General features: G+C 38.0%; 3 protein-coding genes across 4 annotated transcripts; all 3 read left to right on the forward strand.

Annotated features, from left to right (window-relative positions):
• Positions 1-382: 382 nt before the first annotated feature.
• Positions 383-3,631, forward strand: LOC140795422 (putative 12-oxophytodienoate reductase 11). The gene is made up of 5 exons (XM_073147963.1): positions 383-539; positions 845-985; positions 1,137-1,267; positions 1,625-1,801; positions 2,845-3,631. The coding sequence occupies exons 1-5, from the start codon at positions 481-483 to the stop codon at positions 3,435-3,437; spliced, it is 1,101 nt and encodes a 366-aa protein (XP_073004064.1). The 5' UTR covers positions 383-480; the 3' UTR covers positions 3,438-3,631.
• Positions 3,632-5,158: 1,527 nt separating this feature from the next.
• LOC140795141 (putative 12-oxophytodienoate reductase 11) lies at positions 5,159-14,002 on the forward strand. 2 transcript variants are annotated; one of them, XM_073147542.1, is made up of 5 exons: positions 5,159-5,700; positions 6,012-6,152; positions 6,296-6,426; positions 11,999-12,175; positions 13,216-14,002. In XM_073147542.1, exons 1-5 carry the CDS (start codon positions 5,642-5,644, stop codon positions 13,806-13,808), a joined length of 1,101 nt encoding a protein of 366 aa, XP_073003643.1. In that variant the 5' UTR covers positions 5,159-5,641; the 3' UTR covers positions 13,809-14,002. The 2 variants fall into 2 exon arrangements, with proteins under 2 accessions (XP_073003643.1, XP_073003644.1); XM_073147543.1 differs by lacking the exon at positions 11,999-12,175 and having other exon boundaries at positions 5,179-5,700.
• Positions 13,804-16,091, forward strand: LOC140795142 (putative 12-oxophytodienoate reductase 11). Its single transcript, XM_073147544.1, has 4 exons — positions 13,804-13,941; positions 14,153-14,298; positions 14,583-14,759; positions 15,425-16,091. The coding sequence occupies exons 3-4, from the start codon at positions 14,750-14,752 to the stop codon at positions 15,994-15,996; spliced, it is 582 nt and encodes a 193-aa protein (XP_073003645.1). The 5' UTR covers positions 13,804-13,941; positions 14,153-14,298; positions 14,583-14,749; the 3' UTR covers positions 15,997-16,091.
• The last annotated feature ends 36 nt before the right edge of the window (positions 16,092-16,127 follow it).

A 16,127-nucleotide genomic window follows, 5' to 3' on the forward strand; every position in this document is an offset into this window, starting at 1 on the left:
ATGCATATGCCTACCGGCCATGAAATCGAGCAGTAAACCCACGACCAAGATCGAATTGGCTCCTCTCGTTATCTGAACAGAGAACAAGATGAAGCCCCAGAATGGATTAAAATCCGCGGTAAAACTCCATATAAACCAACAGAACCCCGAGTTTTCTTGACCACGTGAAAATTTCCACTCCAGCCGCCAAAACTCGCACCAAGAACAAAACGAGAGGCAGCAGAAGAAACAACAATTAGAGTTGGATTCTGAGATCGGCCCAATAGAAATCATTGACCTTTTTTTTCTTCTTTGAATGAGAGAGGATTTGACCATGGGTCGAGATCAGGGTATGGCTGCTTTAGAATTGGAACCTACCCTATTAAAGTTGATATGTGGGAAAAGAAGTCCGTTTTATTTTCTCTTTCTTCTCTTTCTAACTCCTACTTATAGTTTGCCTGCCTCCTCCTCCTCCTCCTCCTCCTCTTGCCGAACTGAGCGATGGATAGCATTCCTCTCCTTTCTCCTTACAAAATGGGGAGGTTCGATCTCTCCCACAGGTCAGTAGCCAACCTCCTCCATCTTTCGTTTCATCCAAGAACCCATCTTTGATGGTATTTGCAGTGGGTTTATTTATTATTTTTGCTTCTATAGAAGTTTATCTTTTTCTTTATAGTTTCTATAAAATCCACTGTCATCTATGTATGGTAGGCAATTTAAGAATAATTCACATAGATAGGAAATTAATGTAATTTATCCTGGAAGTAGTGACCCAATTGGGACAAAAAAGGATAGCAGCCAAACTCTAATCTTGTTGGGCCAATATAGTTCTTGTTTTAAGATATCCTTGTATGAACCTTTGCAGAGTAGTTCTGGCACCATTAACAAGGCAAAGGTCCTACGGCAACGTCCCTCAGCCGCACGCCGTCTTGTATTACTCTCAACGGACATCCAAAGGCGGTTTACTGATTGCCGAGGCCACTGGAGTTTCTGACACTGCACAAGGGTGAGTTTGGAAAACCTTTTCAGTGATTTAATTTCTTATCTATGTTGATGCAAACAATACTACAAGATTAATAGACAGTAGTCATTTTTTAAGATGATGAACATACCTTGATGGAGACTATCGTCTATTCCTTGCATGTCTATCATATAAGGTACCCAGATACTCCTGGTATTTGGACAAAGGAGCAAGTGGAAGCATGGAGACCAATCGTAGATGCCGTTCATGAGAAAGGAGGCATCTTCTTCTGTCAGATTTGGCATGTGGGAAGAGTTTCAAACTATGGTACCTTTCCTTTTCCTCTCTGGAGTTTAGTTTTTTGTGATGTTCCATAATTTTGTCTAGCTGAGGAAATAATCTGCAATTTTGGGCTTTCCATGATAGGTTAATCCACTTGGAAACTATTAGTATCACTTTCTTAAGATCCTATTATCCTATAGAACCTTGAGTGCGACTTAATTCATACCATCATGACATGGTTTCTGAAATAACGCATCAAATTCTGAATGTCACAGGATAAAATGTCCATGACGTTGACTGGAAATCTAATTGCTATACCATATCAATCTTCTTGAAGAACTACACTAGTTCAGAAATTATATCATGTTAAGGCTTAATTAATCTGCCGAATGTCTGCTGCAGGTTTTCAACCTAATGGGCAAGCTCCAATATCGTGTACTGACAAGCCATTGACTCCTCAAGTGAGAGCAGATGGTGTTGCTGTTGCTGAATTTTCCCCTCCAAGGCGATTAGAGACAAAGGAGATACCTTCGATCATCAATGATTTTAGACTTGCTGCTAGAAATGCTATCGAAGCTGGTAATACCTTTTTGCTAATTCCTGTTTGATATAGTCATCATATAAGTTCTACGTTCTATTGAGAAACCTCCTTACAAACAGACCCAGCACCAAGCCTCTAGATAAGGTACTAGGATCCAGAAATCAAGTTCTGATATGAGAAGTGGGAACCCCAAAAAAAATGTATCTCTAGAACTATTGTACAGTTATGATCTTCAGAAGGACCTCAGATATTATGGCCTGTGAATGATCCCGAGCATCAAGTTCTTATGAAAACTATTTTAAGAGATTGTGCATTTCACAAAGATTAAAGCAAGAAGGTACCTAGTCTAACCAACAGAAAAGAAAATGAAAACCAATTTGAACCTTAAAAGGAAACAAATTCGAACCAAAATGACAAGTTAGAACATTATAATTCCATTTTCTCATATGAAAAAGAATGGAAACTGCAAACTCTTTAAAGATCTTCAGAACTAACTCTGAATCATCTAAAGGAATTTATAAATTCAAGGAAATCCATAAACTCTTACATGACTAATGCTTCAGGGTTCAGACTGTGTCAATCATTCATATTTTAGTTGTCGAGTAATCACCCAAGGAGATGATATTATTGCAGGACGGCCATATTAAGTATAAATCTAAAATAAACTAGTTCACATTAGGCTCACTCCACAAGTAATATTTAGGTTTTATGGAACTATCTTGTAGATCAGCTATATGAAAACATCTTCCTAATTTCCTCAGTCCACTTGTACATATGCAATTGGGATAACATCACTATTCTTCTGCTTTTGCCTCCCTATAATTTGCCAGCAAACTTACGATTTACAGGCCTTTCATCCTTTTTTTCATGGCTGTATTGCATGTTTTCATTCTCTAACTTGATTCTGTTGGATGAATGTGTAAAAACTAAAAAGCTGTTTGTCTAGGCTTTACCTTGATTACTAGCTGCCAACATCCCACCACTTCTGGGAATGAGTTGAGAGTTTATGAGTGTATTTAAATTACTCTTCACTCAGGAAATAAACAGGAAAACAATTTTATTATTTTTCTCTGTTATGTAGGTTTTGATGGTGTTGAGATACATGGAGCACATGGATATTTGATTGATCAGTTCATGAAGGACCAAGTCAACGATCGAACTGACAAGTATGGCGGTAGCCTAGAGAACCGATGCCGTTTTGCACTAGAGATAGTTGAAGCTGTAGTTGATGAAGTTGGAGCTGATAGGGTTGGAATAAGGCTCTCCCCTTACGCAAACTATATGGAATCAGGGGATTCCAATCCTGAGGCTCTTGGCCTTTACATGGTAAACTCCCTGAACAAGTTTGGGATCTTGTATTGCCACATGGTGGAGCCAAGGATGGTGAAAGTAGGTGAAAAATTTGTAACACCTCATAGTCTTCTTCCAATGAGGAATGTTTTCAAGGGAACATTTATCGCCGTTGGGGGCTATGACAGAGAAGAAGGAAACAAAGCTATTGCTGACGGTTATGCTGATTTGGTGGCATATGGACGCTTGTTTCTGGCTAACCCTGACCTTCCTCGAAGATTCGAATTAGATGCTCCTCTTAATAAATATAACAGAGATACGTTCTACATTTCGGATCCAGTCGTTGGATATACAGACTACCCATTTATTTCATCAGATGTATAAGCCAAATGCAGGGAAGCAATAAATATGGCATCATGATATTAGCCGGTATTGTTATTTTATGGATAAGAAACCAAACCACAAAGTTATTGTGTAGAGTGAAGAATGTTAAAGCAGATGCTTGGTTCATGGGCAGGTTTATCAACATTGTTATGACAATTTGATTGTTATGAATTATCTTTTGTGGTTTTGTTTTATATGGTCTCTGTCATTTGATTTGTTATATTATATGATCTTGATCTCTAGACATCAATGCTTCTAATTGGAAATTGTATTTACAACTATAATTCTGAATGTGAAGGTCTGTTCTTTCCTTTGTTCAGTTCTAAGGCATGTCCTTGATTCAGCTCCCCAGGAACTCACTCACTCTTTCTCTCCAAGATGCTTTCACCTCTATCTCTTTAGCATGATCCTACCTCCTTTGGAAAGTCTGATGAAGTGGCAAGGCTGAACCCGCCGCTCGGCCATTGATGAAAGTTCTCATTTGAAATTATGAGGGTGTGGAGAATTTTCGACAATTTAAAATATCGTCAATTTTCCCTATAGTTCCTGAGTGAGATCTTTCTTTCTAAGACCGAGTATAGTAAGAATAAGACATCGGCTCTCATTTTCTCTCTTTCTCGTAAGAACATTTCACGATAAGACATGATCTTAGCTTCATCTTTAAATTTCTATTCATATCTAAGATTTGTTTATGATTTCTCTTATAATTGATAGTTTATTCTTTATAAAAGCTAAAAGTGTAAGTAGAATATAAGAATAATTATTTCTATTTTCACAATTCACTAGTATTTTAAAATAAGAATATAATAATTACATTTAATATAATATAAAATAAAATAAAAGGATAAACAAACATATATTACTTTTATTATAAATTTATGGCAAATAATTTTTGATCGTATAAAATAAATTGATGTGATGGATATCAAGAATAAATTAATAATTATGTTAATATATGATAAGATATAATTTTGATGAATAATATCCGTAGAAAAAAATAAAGCTATTATAATATCAGCTATTATTCTAAAATAATGATTGCCCAAATATGTTTGGATTTAATTTTGTTTGCGCTTTAAATGGACATTAATACTTTCTCCATATCCTAGAGAAAAGAAAATTTTGTTACGAACCAATGCACAAACTTTGATTATTTTTAATTTTATATAAATTAAAATAGAAAAACTCGGGTCACGTATCAAAGAAGTCTGTTCACGAGTGAATATTGACGTCAGTTACAACTTAATTTTATTGCATAGAATCTTGACTTTTGTTCAAACAATATTACGGAAATGCAGGGTCCTAAATGTAAATATCTGTAGTTCGGTGAAGTTTATATTTTACACCCTATATTTATTTGATATTGCGGTAATACAGGGTGCTAAATATAAATGTCTTTAGTTTTGATGAAGTTTTTATTTAACGCCCTGTGAGTAAGTATATTTTTGCGTTGAATAATACTGCATAAATGCATGGCGCTAAATGCAACTTTGTTTAAATTTAGCAAAGTTTTCATTTGACACCCTATAGATAATGAAATTTTGTTTCAAATAATATGGCATAGGACAATGTTCTACCTGCATATTTTCTTTAATTTATTTGGAGTTTTCATCTAAGCAAACTTTCATTTCAACTCTGCTTAACTTTGGATTAGGTTAGCCAAACCATTTGGTTAAGGGAATGCTAACCATGGTTAGAGGGGTTGGGGGAAAGAAATACTCATTCAAACCATAGTAGACGTAGACCAAAGTTGTGCAACATTCTCTTGTGAGCCTCCCCCCCCAAAAGATGGGGGGATTCGATATCTCTCTCCCAGATCAGTCCCGTTGCTTGAATTTCGATCGTCTCTGTGAGAAATCTACTCTTATTCTCCAGCCGCCAAAAATCTCACCAAGAACAAGATGAGAGGCAGCAAAAGAAACAACAACTACTGTTGGATTCTGAGATAGGCCCAATTTAAATCCAGCCTACAATCATTGACCTTTTTCCTTCTTTTTGAATGAGAGGGGATTTGGCCATGGGTCGAGATCATGGCATGGCAGCTTCAGAATGGAGCCTACCCTATTAAAGTTGATACTTGAGAGACAATGATATCTCACGGCCGTGAGGTAAAGAAACCATTTTTCTTTTCTTCTCTTTCTAACTCCTATTTATAGTTTGCCTGCTGCCTCCTCCTCCTCCTCCTCCTCTTGCCGAACTGAGCGATGGATAGCATTCCTCTCCTCTCACCTTACAAGATGGGGGGTTTCGATCTCTCCCACAGGTCAGTAGCCAACCTCCTCTATCTTTCCCTTTCGTCCAAGAACCCATCTTTGATGGTATTTGTAGTGGGTTTATTTGTTATTTTTGCTTCTATAGAAGTTTGTCTTTTTCTTTATAGTTTCTATAAAATCCACTGTCACCTATGTATGGGATAATAGGCAATTTAAGAATAATTCACATAGATAGGAAATTAATGTAATTTATCCTGGAAGTAGTGACCCAATTGGGACAAAAAAGGATAGCAGCCAAACTCTAATCTTGTTGGGCCAATATAGTTCTTGTTTTAAGATATCCTTGTATGAACCTTTGCAGAGTAGTTCTGGCACCATTAACAAGGCAAAGGTCCTACGGCAACGTCCCTCAGCCGCACGCCGTCTTGTATTACTCTCAACGGACATCCAAAGGCGGTTTACTGATTGCCGAGGCCACTGGAGTTTCTGACACTGCACAAGGGTGAGTTTGGAAAACCTTTTCAGTGATTTAATTTCTTATCTATGTTGATGCAAACAATACTACAAGATAGTAGTCATTTTTTAAGATGATGAACATACCTTGATGGAGACTATCGTCTATTCCTTGCATGTCTATCATATAAGGTACCCAGATACTCCTGGTATTTGGACGAAGGAGCAAGTGGAAGCATGGAGATCAATCGTAGATGCCGTTCATGAGAAAGGAGGCATCTTCTTCTGTCAGATTTGGCATGTGGGAAGAGTTTCAAACTATGGTACCTTTTCTTTTCCTCTCTGGAGTTTAGTTTTTTGTGATGTTCCATAATTTTGTCTAGCTGAGGAAATAATCTGCAATTTTGGGCTTTCCATGATAGGTTAATCCACTTGGAAACTATTAGTATCACTTTCTTAAGATCCTATTATCCTATAGAACCTTGAGTGCGACTTAATTCATACCATCATGACATGGTTTCTGAAATAACACATCAAATTCTGAATGTCACAGGATAAAATGTCCATGACATTGACTGGAAATCTAATTGCTATACCATATCTATCTGTAAAAATAAAGAAATTAAAATAGAATGAGATAATTGTATATTTCATTAAGATGAATCAAGTACATAAATAGGAGGAGATTACAACAATCTCTCCTACAATTAAGCTTGTCTATCCAACACATTAGGATAGAGCTGCTATATATAAGGAAAGTAAATAACAAACAGATTAACCAAACCAATAACAATAGTAATAAAATATGATTTCGATATTTCTTTCCAACACTCCCCGTCAAGTTGGAACAGAATCTGATTTCGATATTTCTTTCCAACAAACACTCCTCTCAAGTTAGAGAGTGGATATATTGCACGCCCAACTTGCGTACCATAGATATAAATATTTCTTTTCCCAAATGTTTAGTTAACAAATCTGCTAATTGATTTGCTGAGCCAATATGCTTGGTAATTATTGAACCATCTTGAATCTTGTCTCGAATATAGTGACAGTTCATTTCTATGTGCCTTGTGCGTTCATGAAAGACTGAGTTTGCTGCTATATGCAGAGCAGCCTTGTTGTCACAATATAAGGAAGCATGTCCATGGTGAATAAGGCCTAAGTCTCCTAATAGACATCAAAGCCATGTTAACTCATAGCAGGCCCCAATCATTGCGCGATATTCCGCTTCGGCTAAAGACAATAATACAGTTTTCTGCTGTTTTGATTTCCATGAAATTAGTGAGAACCCAAGGAACACATAGTATCCTGTAGTGGATCGTCTAATGAGAGGACAACCTCCCCAATCTGAATCACAGTAGGCCCACAATTTCAAATTATTTTTTGAAGAAAAAATAGATCTTGACCTGGGGCACCTTTTAGATATCGAACAACGCGTAAGACTGCCTCCATATGATGTCTTCTGGGTTGATGCATGAATCTACTCAAGAAATGAACAGAATAGGTGATATCAGGTCTTGAAACTGTCAAATATATCAGGCGGCCAACCATTCTTCAATATCTACCTGGATCTTTAAGCAATTCATCTTTATCTGACAGTTTTAAGCCTCTTTCCATAGGAGTGTCCACTGGAGCAGCATTTAATAGATTTGCATCTTTGATTATTTCTAATGCATATTTTATCTGTGACATAAAAATCCCATTCCTAGATATAGAGATTTCTATTCCTAAAAAATATTTCAACTTGCCAAGGTCTTTAAGATTGAATTTTTTATGCAAATGCTTCTTGATGGCGGCAATATTTGTTTGAATCATTTCCGGTGATCAAAATGTCGTCGACATTAATTAGGAGAATGGAAAAGGACTTGCCTTTCTTTTCGATGAAGAGGGAGTAGTCGGCTCGTGATTGTACAAAGCCAGCGGAAGTGATGACAGAAGAAAACTTTGAAAACCACTGGCGGGAGGCTTGCTTCAATCCATAGAGCGATTTGTGTAGGCGACAGACAAGATGTTCCTCCCCTGTCTCCGAAGCCCTGGTGGTGGAGACATGTAAATTTCTTCAGTTAGGTCATCGTGGAGGAATGCATTGTGGACATCAAGCTGATGAAGTGGCCAGCCTCTGGCAGCAGCTAAGGCAAGAAGACAGCGAACAAAAATAAATTTTGCTCTGGGAGAGAAAGTCTCGTGGTAGTCGATGCCCTCCATTTAGGTGAAACCTTGGGCAATCAGACGCGCCTTATGTCACTCTATTGTGCCATCAGAGCGACGTTTTATTTTGTAAACCCACCGACATCCTATGGGTTTTTTGCCAGCTGGAAGAGAGGTCAGACTCCATGTGCCGTTGGCAGCAAGGGCATCTAACTCAAGCTTCATTGCATTACGCCATTGAGGATTGGTGATAGCTTCATTGTAAGAGGTCGGCTCTCGCTCTTGACTGATAGAAGCAATAAACGATTTGTGTGCAGGTGTATAGCGATGATAAGAAAGGTAATTGATCAGTGGGTACCTTGTCCCTTTGTGCGAATCTGGAGAGGAGGAGGTGACTGGATTAGAGGGAGGATGCATGACGGCAAAGCAGAGGTAATCGTTGAACCTCATAGGTCGATTAGATTGTCGAATGGAGCGACAGAGAGGAATATTGGTTGGTGGTGGTGGATCGGGTGTTCCGGTAGAGGGAATGGTGTTAGTATGGCAAGGTGGTGGTGGCGGGGAGGAAGTAGAGGGGAGAAGGTTCATGGGTGAACAAATTTCAAGCGGTTGTATGTGTGGTGGTGCTGGAGTTGCGGTGGAGGGTGGTGAGGTGGGTGGGTTAGGTTCAAATGATGGTGATGTGGTTGAGTTGGGTTCAAAAGAATTGTCATATGGGCTTATGGGACTATATCATCTCCTCTTGATAGGCTTGTTGTTTGGATCAATAGAAAGGGTAGAGAGAATAGGTATTATTTGAAGAATAAAGAAAAATATCTTCTTTAAAATGGACGTCTCTGGCTTGTGAATTTTTTTTTGTTAATAAATCAAAATGTTTGTAACTTTTTTGACCTATCGGGTATACAATGAAAATGGAAGGTGTAACTCGGTAGTCAAATTTATAAGAGGTATGAATGTTTGTGGCATAAGCCAAGCAACCAAAAACTCGTAGATGGGAAATAGTAGGAGGTTTTGAGTAAAGAAGCTCAAATGGTGTCTTGTCGACTAAAATTGGGGAAGGTAGCCGATTAATGATGTGAACAACAGTAAGAGCACATTCTCCCCAAAATTGGGAAGGAAAATTAGCTTGAAATTTTAATGCTCTTGCTACTTGAAGAATGTGACGGTGTTTACGTTCCATAACCCCATTTTGTTGAGGTGTGTATACGCAAGAATGTTGAAAAATAACACCATTATCTTGAAAAAAAGAACGAAGAGAGATAAATTCGCCACCATTATCACTTCGAACAGTTTTGATACGAGTTTCAAATTGAGTAGAAACATAACTAAAAAAACGTTTTAAAAGCAGTTGTGTTTCATCTTTATATCGCATCAAAAATATCCAAATAAAACGTAAAAAATCGTCGACAATGGTGAGAAAATAATGAGAACCAGAAAGGGAAGGATATCGATAGCGACCCCAAATATCACAATGAATAACATCAAATGGTTTAGTAGAGAAATTATCACTGACATTGAAAGGTAAACGACTTTGTTTGGCAAGTGGACAAATAGAGCAAGATTTATTGAAATTAGCAGAAAAATTTAAAAAATTTTGGGCAATAAAATTCAAACAGGAAGATGATACATGCCCTAAGCGGTTGCCAAAGGTCGGTAGGTGAGATGGTGAGATTGCATGTTGGTTGGTTTGAAGACGTGGCTTGTTTAGTGGTAGACTTTCGTGCTCCTAATGCCACCAGATAATAGAGTCTGTCACGCATTTCACCCAAACCAATCATTCCTCGTATCTAGATCTTGCAAAATACACCAATAAGAGAAAAATGTCACTGAACAATTTAAGCCTTTTATCAATGGCCCTACTGACAACAAATCAACTTTGAATGTAGGAACAGATAACACATCATGCAATTTATAGACGGAATTCAAAGGCATGGATCCTTTAGCAATAGTTTTGGCCTTCTCTCCACTAGGTAATAATACGGGTGACAATGAGCAACCTTTGTCTTTATGCAGTATTTTTGATGATGAGGTGATATGATTTGTTGCACCACTATCAATAATCCAATTTCGACGAGCTAATTGAGACAAACTTGGTTTTGTGACCGCATTTGCCTTAGGATTAGGGGTACCTTCTGCTCGATTATTGAGAAGTTCCATAATCTGTTTTACTTGGGCCTTTGTGAATGTGGTGGTAGGTCCACCTTCTTCACAACTTGCCTAGTTGACTGCAGAGTAATTGGGCTCAGCAAAGCCTGAGCCCAGATTGGACTTGGCCTTTGGATGGCCAGGAGGGTAACCATGTAATTTGTAACACTTTTGGACCCAATGTCCATCGGCATCATAATAGGTGCAGTGGGGTCGCACCTTTCCAGAACCGGGTCCATTGCGTCTGTGATTAGAATTAGGACGATCGCTCCTCTCGTTCTTCCCTGGTGATAGCGGATAAAGCTTGCGGACAGCCATGGCAGCAACCGAGGTCGGCTCGGTAGAGGAGGAAGCAACTCCTAGATGGCGTTGTTTCTCCTCTTGAGCAACGAAGGAGTATGCTTCGCGAACCGAAGGAGAAGGTTTCATTAGAAGGATCTGGCTGCGGATTGCACTGTAAGATTCATTCAAACCCATTAGAAATTGCATTACCTTTTGTTGCTTTGATTGTGGTGTTTCACAATGCATCCCTAGGTCGTCCCATAGGGTTTTCAATCGAGTGTAATAGGTGGAGACAGAGGTGGTTTCTTGCTTGTGGAGGGCGATGTCCCGTTGGATCTCAAATATGCGGGCTAGATTGCCTTGAGAGAATCGAGTGTCAAGGTCCTCCTAAACTTCTCTAGCAGTGGAATAAAAATTCACACTACCAGCAATTTCTGGATCACAGGTGTTGACTATCCCAGAATGGATAATGTCATTACATCTTGACCAAATGGCGTGACCTTTAGGATTATCTGCTTCTGAAGGAGCTGAGATAGACCCATTGATGAATCCGAGCTAATTTCTTGTATTTAAGGCTCGAATCATGGATCTTTTCTAACTGGAGTAGTTATCTCCATTGAGGGGTTTGGAAACGAGAACCAATCCAGAATGATCGGAAGGATGGATGAAGTAAGGATCGGAGAAGTCAGCAGGGAATTTTTCTTTCCCTACCTTTGATGGATTTGGTAAAACAATACCTTGGGAAGAAGAATGATTATCTTCAACCATTGAGGGTAACGAAGGTTTTGATGGATTAGAGTATGACTGCAATAGAACTTGGTTGCTAGGGTTCTAGCTCTGATACTATGTAAAAAGAAAGAAATTAAAATAGAATGAGATAATTGTATATTTCATTAAGATGAATCAAGTACATAAATAGGAGGAGATTACAACAATCTCTCTTACAATTAAGCTTGTCTATCCAACACATTAGGATAGAGATGCTATATATAAGGAAAGTAAATAACAAACAGATTAACCAAATCAATAACAATAGTAATAAAATATAATTTCGATATTTCTTTCCAACACTCCCCCTCAAGTTGGAACAGAATCTGATTTCGATATTTCTTTCCAACAAACGCCCCTGTCAAGTTGGCACCAAATCTAATTTCAATATTTCTTTCCAACACTATCTTCTTGAAGAACTGCACTAGTTCAGAAATTATATCATGTTAAGGCTTAATTAATCAGCCAAATGTCTATTGCAGGTTTTCAACCTAATGGGCAAGCTCCAATATCATGTTAAGGCTTAATTAATCAGCCAAATGTCTGCTGCAGGTTTTCAACCTAATGGGCAAGCTCCAATATCGTGTACTGACAAGCCATTGACTCCTCAAGTGAGAGCAGATGGTGTTGCTGTTGCTGAATTTTCCCCTCCGAGGCGATTAGAGACAGAGGAGATCCCTTCGATCATCAATGATTTTAGGCTTGCTGCTAGAAATGCTATCGAAGCTGGTAATACCTTTTTGCTAATTCCTGTTTGATTTAGTCATCATATAAGTTCTACGTTCTATTGAGAAACCTCCTTACAAACAGACCCAGCACCAAGCCTCTAGATAAGGTACTAGGATCCAGAAATCAAGTTCTGATATGAGAAGTGAGAACCCAAAAAAAGGTATCTCTAGAACTATTGCACAGTTATGAACTTCAGAAGGACCTCAGATATTATGACCTGTGAATTATCCCGAGCGTCAAGTTCTTATGAAAACTATTTAAAGAGATTGTGCATTTCACGAAGATTAAAGCAAGAAGGTACCTAGTCTAACCAACAGAAAAGAAAATAGAAACCAATTTGAACCTTAAAAGGAAACAAATTCGAACCAAAATGACTAGTAAGAGCATTATAATTCCATTTTCTCATATGAAAAAGAATGGAAACTGCAAACTCTTTAAAGATCTTCAGAACTAACTCTGAATCATCTGAAGGAAATTATAAATTCTAGGAAATCCATAAACTCTTACATGACTAATGCTTCAGGGTTCAGACTGTGTCAATCATTCATATTTTAGTTGTCGAGTAATCACCCAAGGAGATGATATTATTGCAGGATGGCCATATTAAGTATAAATCTAAAATAAACTAGTTCACATTAGGCTCACTCCACAAGTAATATTTAGGTTTTATGGAACTCTCTTGTAGATCAGCTATATGAAAACATCTTCCTAATTTCCTCAGTCCACTTGTACATATGCAATTGAGATAACATCACTATTCTTCTGCTTTTGCCTCCCTATAATTTGCCAGCAAACTTATGATTTACAGCCTTTCATCCTTTTTTTCATGGCTGTATTGCATGTTTTCATTCTCTAACTTGATTCTGTTGGATGAATGTGTAAAAACTAAAAAGCTGTTTGTCTAGGCTTTACCTTGATTACTAGCTGCCAACATCCCACCACTTCTTGGAATGAGTTGAGAGTTTATGAGTGTATTTAAATTACTCTTCACTCAGGAAATAAACAGGAAAACAACTTTATTATTTTTCTCTGTTATGTAGGTTTTGATGGTGTTGAGATACATGGAGCACATGGATATTTGATTGATCAGTTTATGAAGGACCAAGTCAATGATCGAACTGACAAGTATGGCGGTAGCCTAGAGAACCGATGCCGTTTTGCACTAGAGATAGTTGAAGCTGTAGTTGATGAAGTTGGAGCTGATAGGGTTGGAATAAGGCTCTCCCCTTACGCGAACTATATGGAATCAGGGGATTCCAATCCTGAGGCTCTTGGCCTTTATATGGTAAACTCCCTGAACAAGTTTGGGATCTTGTATTGCCACATGGTGGAGCCAAGGATGGTGAAAGTAGGTGAAAAATTTGTAACACCTCATAGTCTTCTTCCAATGAGGAATGCTTTCAAGGGAACATTTATCGCCGTTGGGGGCTATGACAGAGAAGAAGGAAACAAAGCTATTGCTGACGGTTATGCTGATTTGGTGGCATATGGACGCTTGTTTCTGGCTAACCCTGACCTTCCTCGAAGATTCGAATTAGATGCTCCTCTTAATAAATATAACAGAGATACGTTCTACATTTCGGATCCAGTCGTTGGATATACAGACTACCCATTTCTTTCATCAGATGTATAAGTCAAATGCAGGGAAGCAATAAATATCGCATCATGATATTAGCTGGTATTATTATTTTATGGACAAGAAACCAAACCACAAAGTTATTGTCTAGAGTGAAGAATGTTAAAGCAGATGCTTGGTTCATGGACAGGTTTATCAACATTGTTATGACAATTTGATTGCTATGAATTATCTTTTGTGGTTTTGTTTTATATGGTCTCTGTCATTTGATTTGTTATATTATATGATCTTGATCTCTAGACATCAATGCTTCTAATTGGAAATTGTATTTACAACTATAATTTTGAATGTGAAGGTCTGTTCTTTCCTTTGTTTGCTTCTAAGGCATGTCCTTGATCCAGCTCCCCAGGAACTCACTCACTCTCTCTCCAAGATGCTTTCACCTCTATCTCTTTAGCATGACCCTACCTCCTTTGGAAAGTCTGATGAAGTGGCAAGGCTGAACCCGCCGCTCAGCCATTGATGAAAGTTCTCGTTTGAAACTATGGTACCTTTTCTTTTCCTCTCTAGAGTTTAGTTTTTTGTAATGTTCCGTAATTTTGTCCAGCTGAGGAAATAATCTACAATTCTGGGATTTCTGTGATGGGTTAATCCACTTGGAAACTGTTAGTGTCACTTGCTTAAGCTCCAATTATCCTATAAAACCTCGAGTCGTGACATGATCTCAGTAGATGATTCCACATGTCTCAGGATAAACGTAGACTGGAGATTATATTGCGATACCATATGTCTTTCTTAAGGCTCACTTAAACTGCCGAATCTCTTCTGCAGGTTTTCAACCTAATGGGCAAGCACCAATATCATGCACTGACAAACCATTGACGCCTCAAGTGAATGGAGATGGTATCCCTGTTGCTGAATATTCCCCTCCAAGGCAATTAGAGACAGAGGAGATCCCTTTGGTCGTCAATGATTTTAGACTTGCTGCTAGAAATGCTATGGAAGCTGGTAAGAGTTCCTTTTTGCTAATTGTTGTTTGAGGTAGTCATCATATAACTTCTACATTCTGCTACAAAGAGACCCAGTAGAATGTCCCCTAGATAAGGTTCTAGGATCCAGAAATCTAGTTCTGATATGATAACCAAGACCTAGTTTCTCTAGAAATATTGTACAATTATGATTATGGTCATTATAAGAAAACCAATTTGAACCATAACCACAAGTACCCATCAATTGATTATAATTCCTTTTTTTTCATATGTGAAAGAATGGAAACTGCAAATTCTTAACAATCTTCAGAACTAAATAAAGAACCATCTGAAGGAAATTTTAAGGTCAAGAAAGTCCACTGGCTCTTGCATGGCCAATCCTTTATCCTATATCATTCATTCCACATTTTATTGTCAAGTAATCAATCACCTGAGGATGGGTTGTAATAGCAGGATGGCCATGTAAAATTTAAATCTAAAATAAGACAGCATAGAAATTCTAAGAGGAATGCGTATAAGGGAAATGCATCAGTATAAGGATCCAATAACAAGTTGGTACTATTATATATTGCACGAAGTATTCATTTATAAAAGGAAGACAAAGTATCCCTTTCACGCATAATGTAGATGCATATAAGTCGAGTAAATAGAAAAACACTTTTATTATTGTTCTCTGTTATGTAGGTTTTGATGGCATTGAGATACATGGAGCAAATGGATATCTGATTGATCAGTTCATGAAGAACGAAGTCAATGATCGGACTGACAAGTACGGTGGTAGCCTAGAGAACCGATGCCGTTTTACACTAGAAATAGTTGAAGCTATAGTTGATGAAGTTGGAGCTGATAGAGTTGGAATAAGGCTCTCCCCTTACACAAACTATATGGAATCAGGGGATTCCAATCCTGAGGCTCTTGGCCTTTACATGGTGAACTCCCTAAACAAGTTTGGGATCTCCTATTGCCACATGTTTGAGCCAAGGATGGCAACACCTCATGGTCTTCGTCCAATGAGGAATGCTTTCAAGGGAACATTTATCATTGCTGAGGGATATGATAGAGAAGAAGGAAACAAAGCCATTGCTGATGGTTATGCTGATTTGGTGGCATACGGGCGCTTGTTTTTGGCTAATCCTGATCTTCCTCGAAGATTTGACTTAGATGCACCTCTGAATAAATATAACGGAGATACTTTTTGCACTTCTGATCCAATTACTGGGTATACAGACTATCCATTTCTTTCATCAGATATTTAAGTCAAATGTAAGAAAGCATTGGATATGCCATGATGATATTAGCTGCTATTTTTTATTCTATTGGGAAGAAATAAGAAGAAACGAAGTTATTGTTTTGTGGGTAGAATGTTCAAGTAGATTAAGGCAATTTG

The sequence above is a fragment of the Typha latifolia genome, chromosome 9 (genome assembly GCF_019914945.1).
Source record: "Typha latifolia isolate L0001 chromosome 9, TyphaL0001v2, whole genome shotgun sequence".
NCBI lineage: Eukaryota > Viridiplantae > Streptophyta > Magnoliopsida > Poales > Typhaceae > Typha > Typha latifolia.

Excerpts from the sequence above, each read along its gene's own strand:
- LOC140795141 (XM_073147542.1), top strand. The coding sequence starts at position 5,642 with ATGGATAGCATTCCTCTCCTCTCACCTTACAAGATGGGGGGTTTCGAT. Across the intron at positions 6,153-6,295 it reads GTTTCTGACACTGCACAAGG|GTACCCAGATACTCCTGGTA; the intron begins GTGAGTTTGGAA and ends CTATCATATAAG. Across the intron at positions 6,427-11,998 it reads GGGAAGAGTTTCAAACTATG|GTTTTCAACCTAATGGGCAA; the intron begins GTACCTTTTCTT and ends TGTCTGCTGCAG.
- LOC140795422 (XM_073147963.1), top strand. The coding sequence starts at position 481 with ATGGATAGCATTCCTCTCCTTTCTCCTTACAAAATGGGGAGGTTCGAT. Across the intron at positions 986-1,136 it reads GTTTCTGACACTGCACAAGG|GTACCCAGATACTCCTGGTA; the intron begins GTGAGTTTGGAA and ends CTATCATATAAG. Across the intron at positions 1,268-1,624 it reads GGGAAGAGTTTCAAACTATG|GTTTTCAACCTAATGGGCAA; the intron begins GTACCTTTCCTT and ends TGTCTGCTGCAG.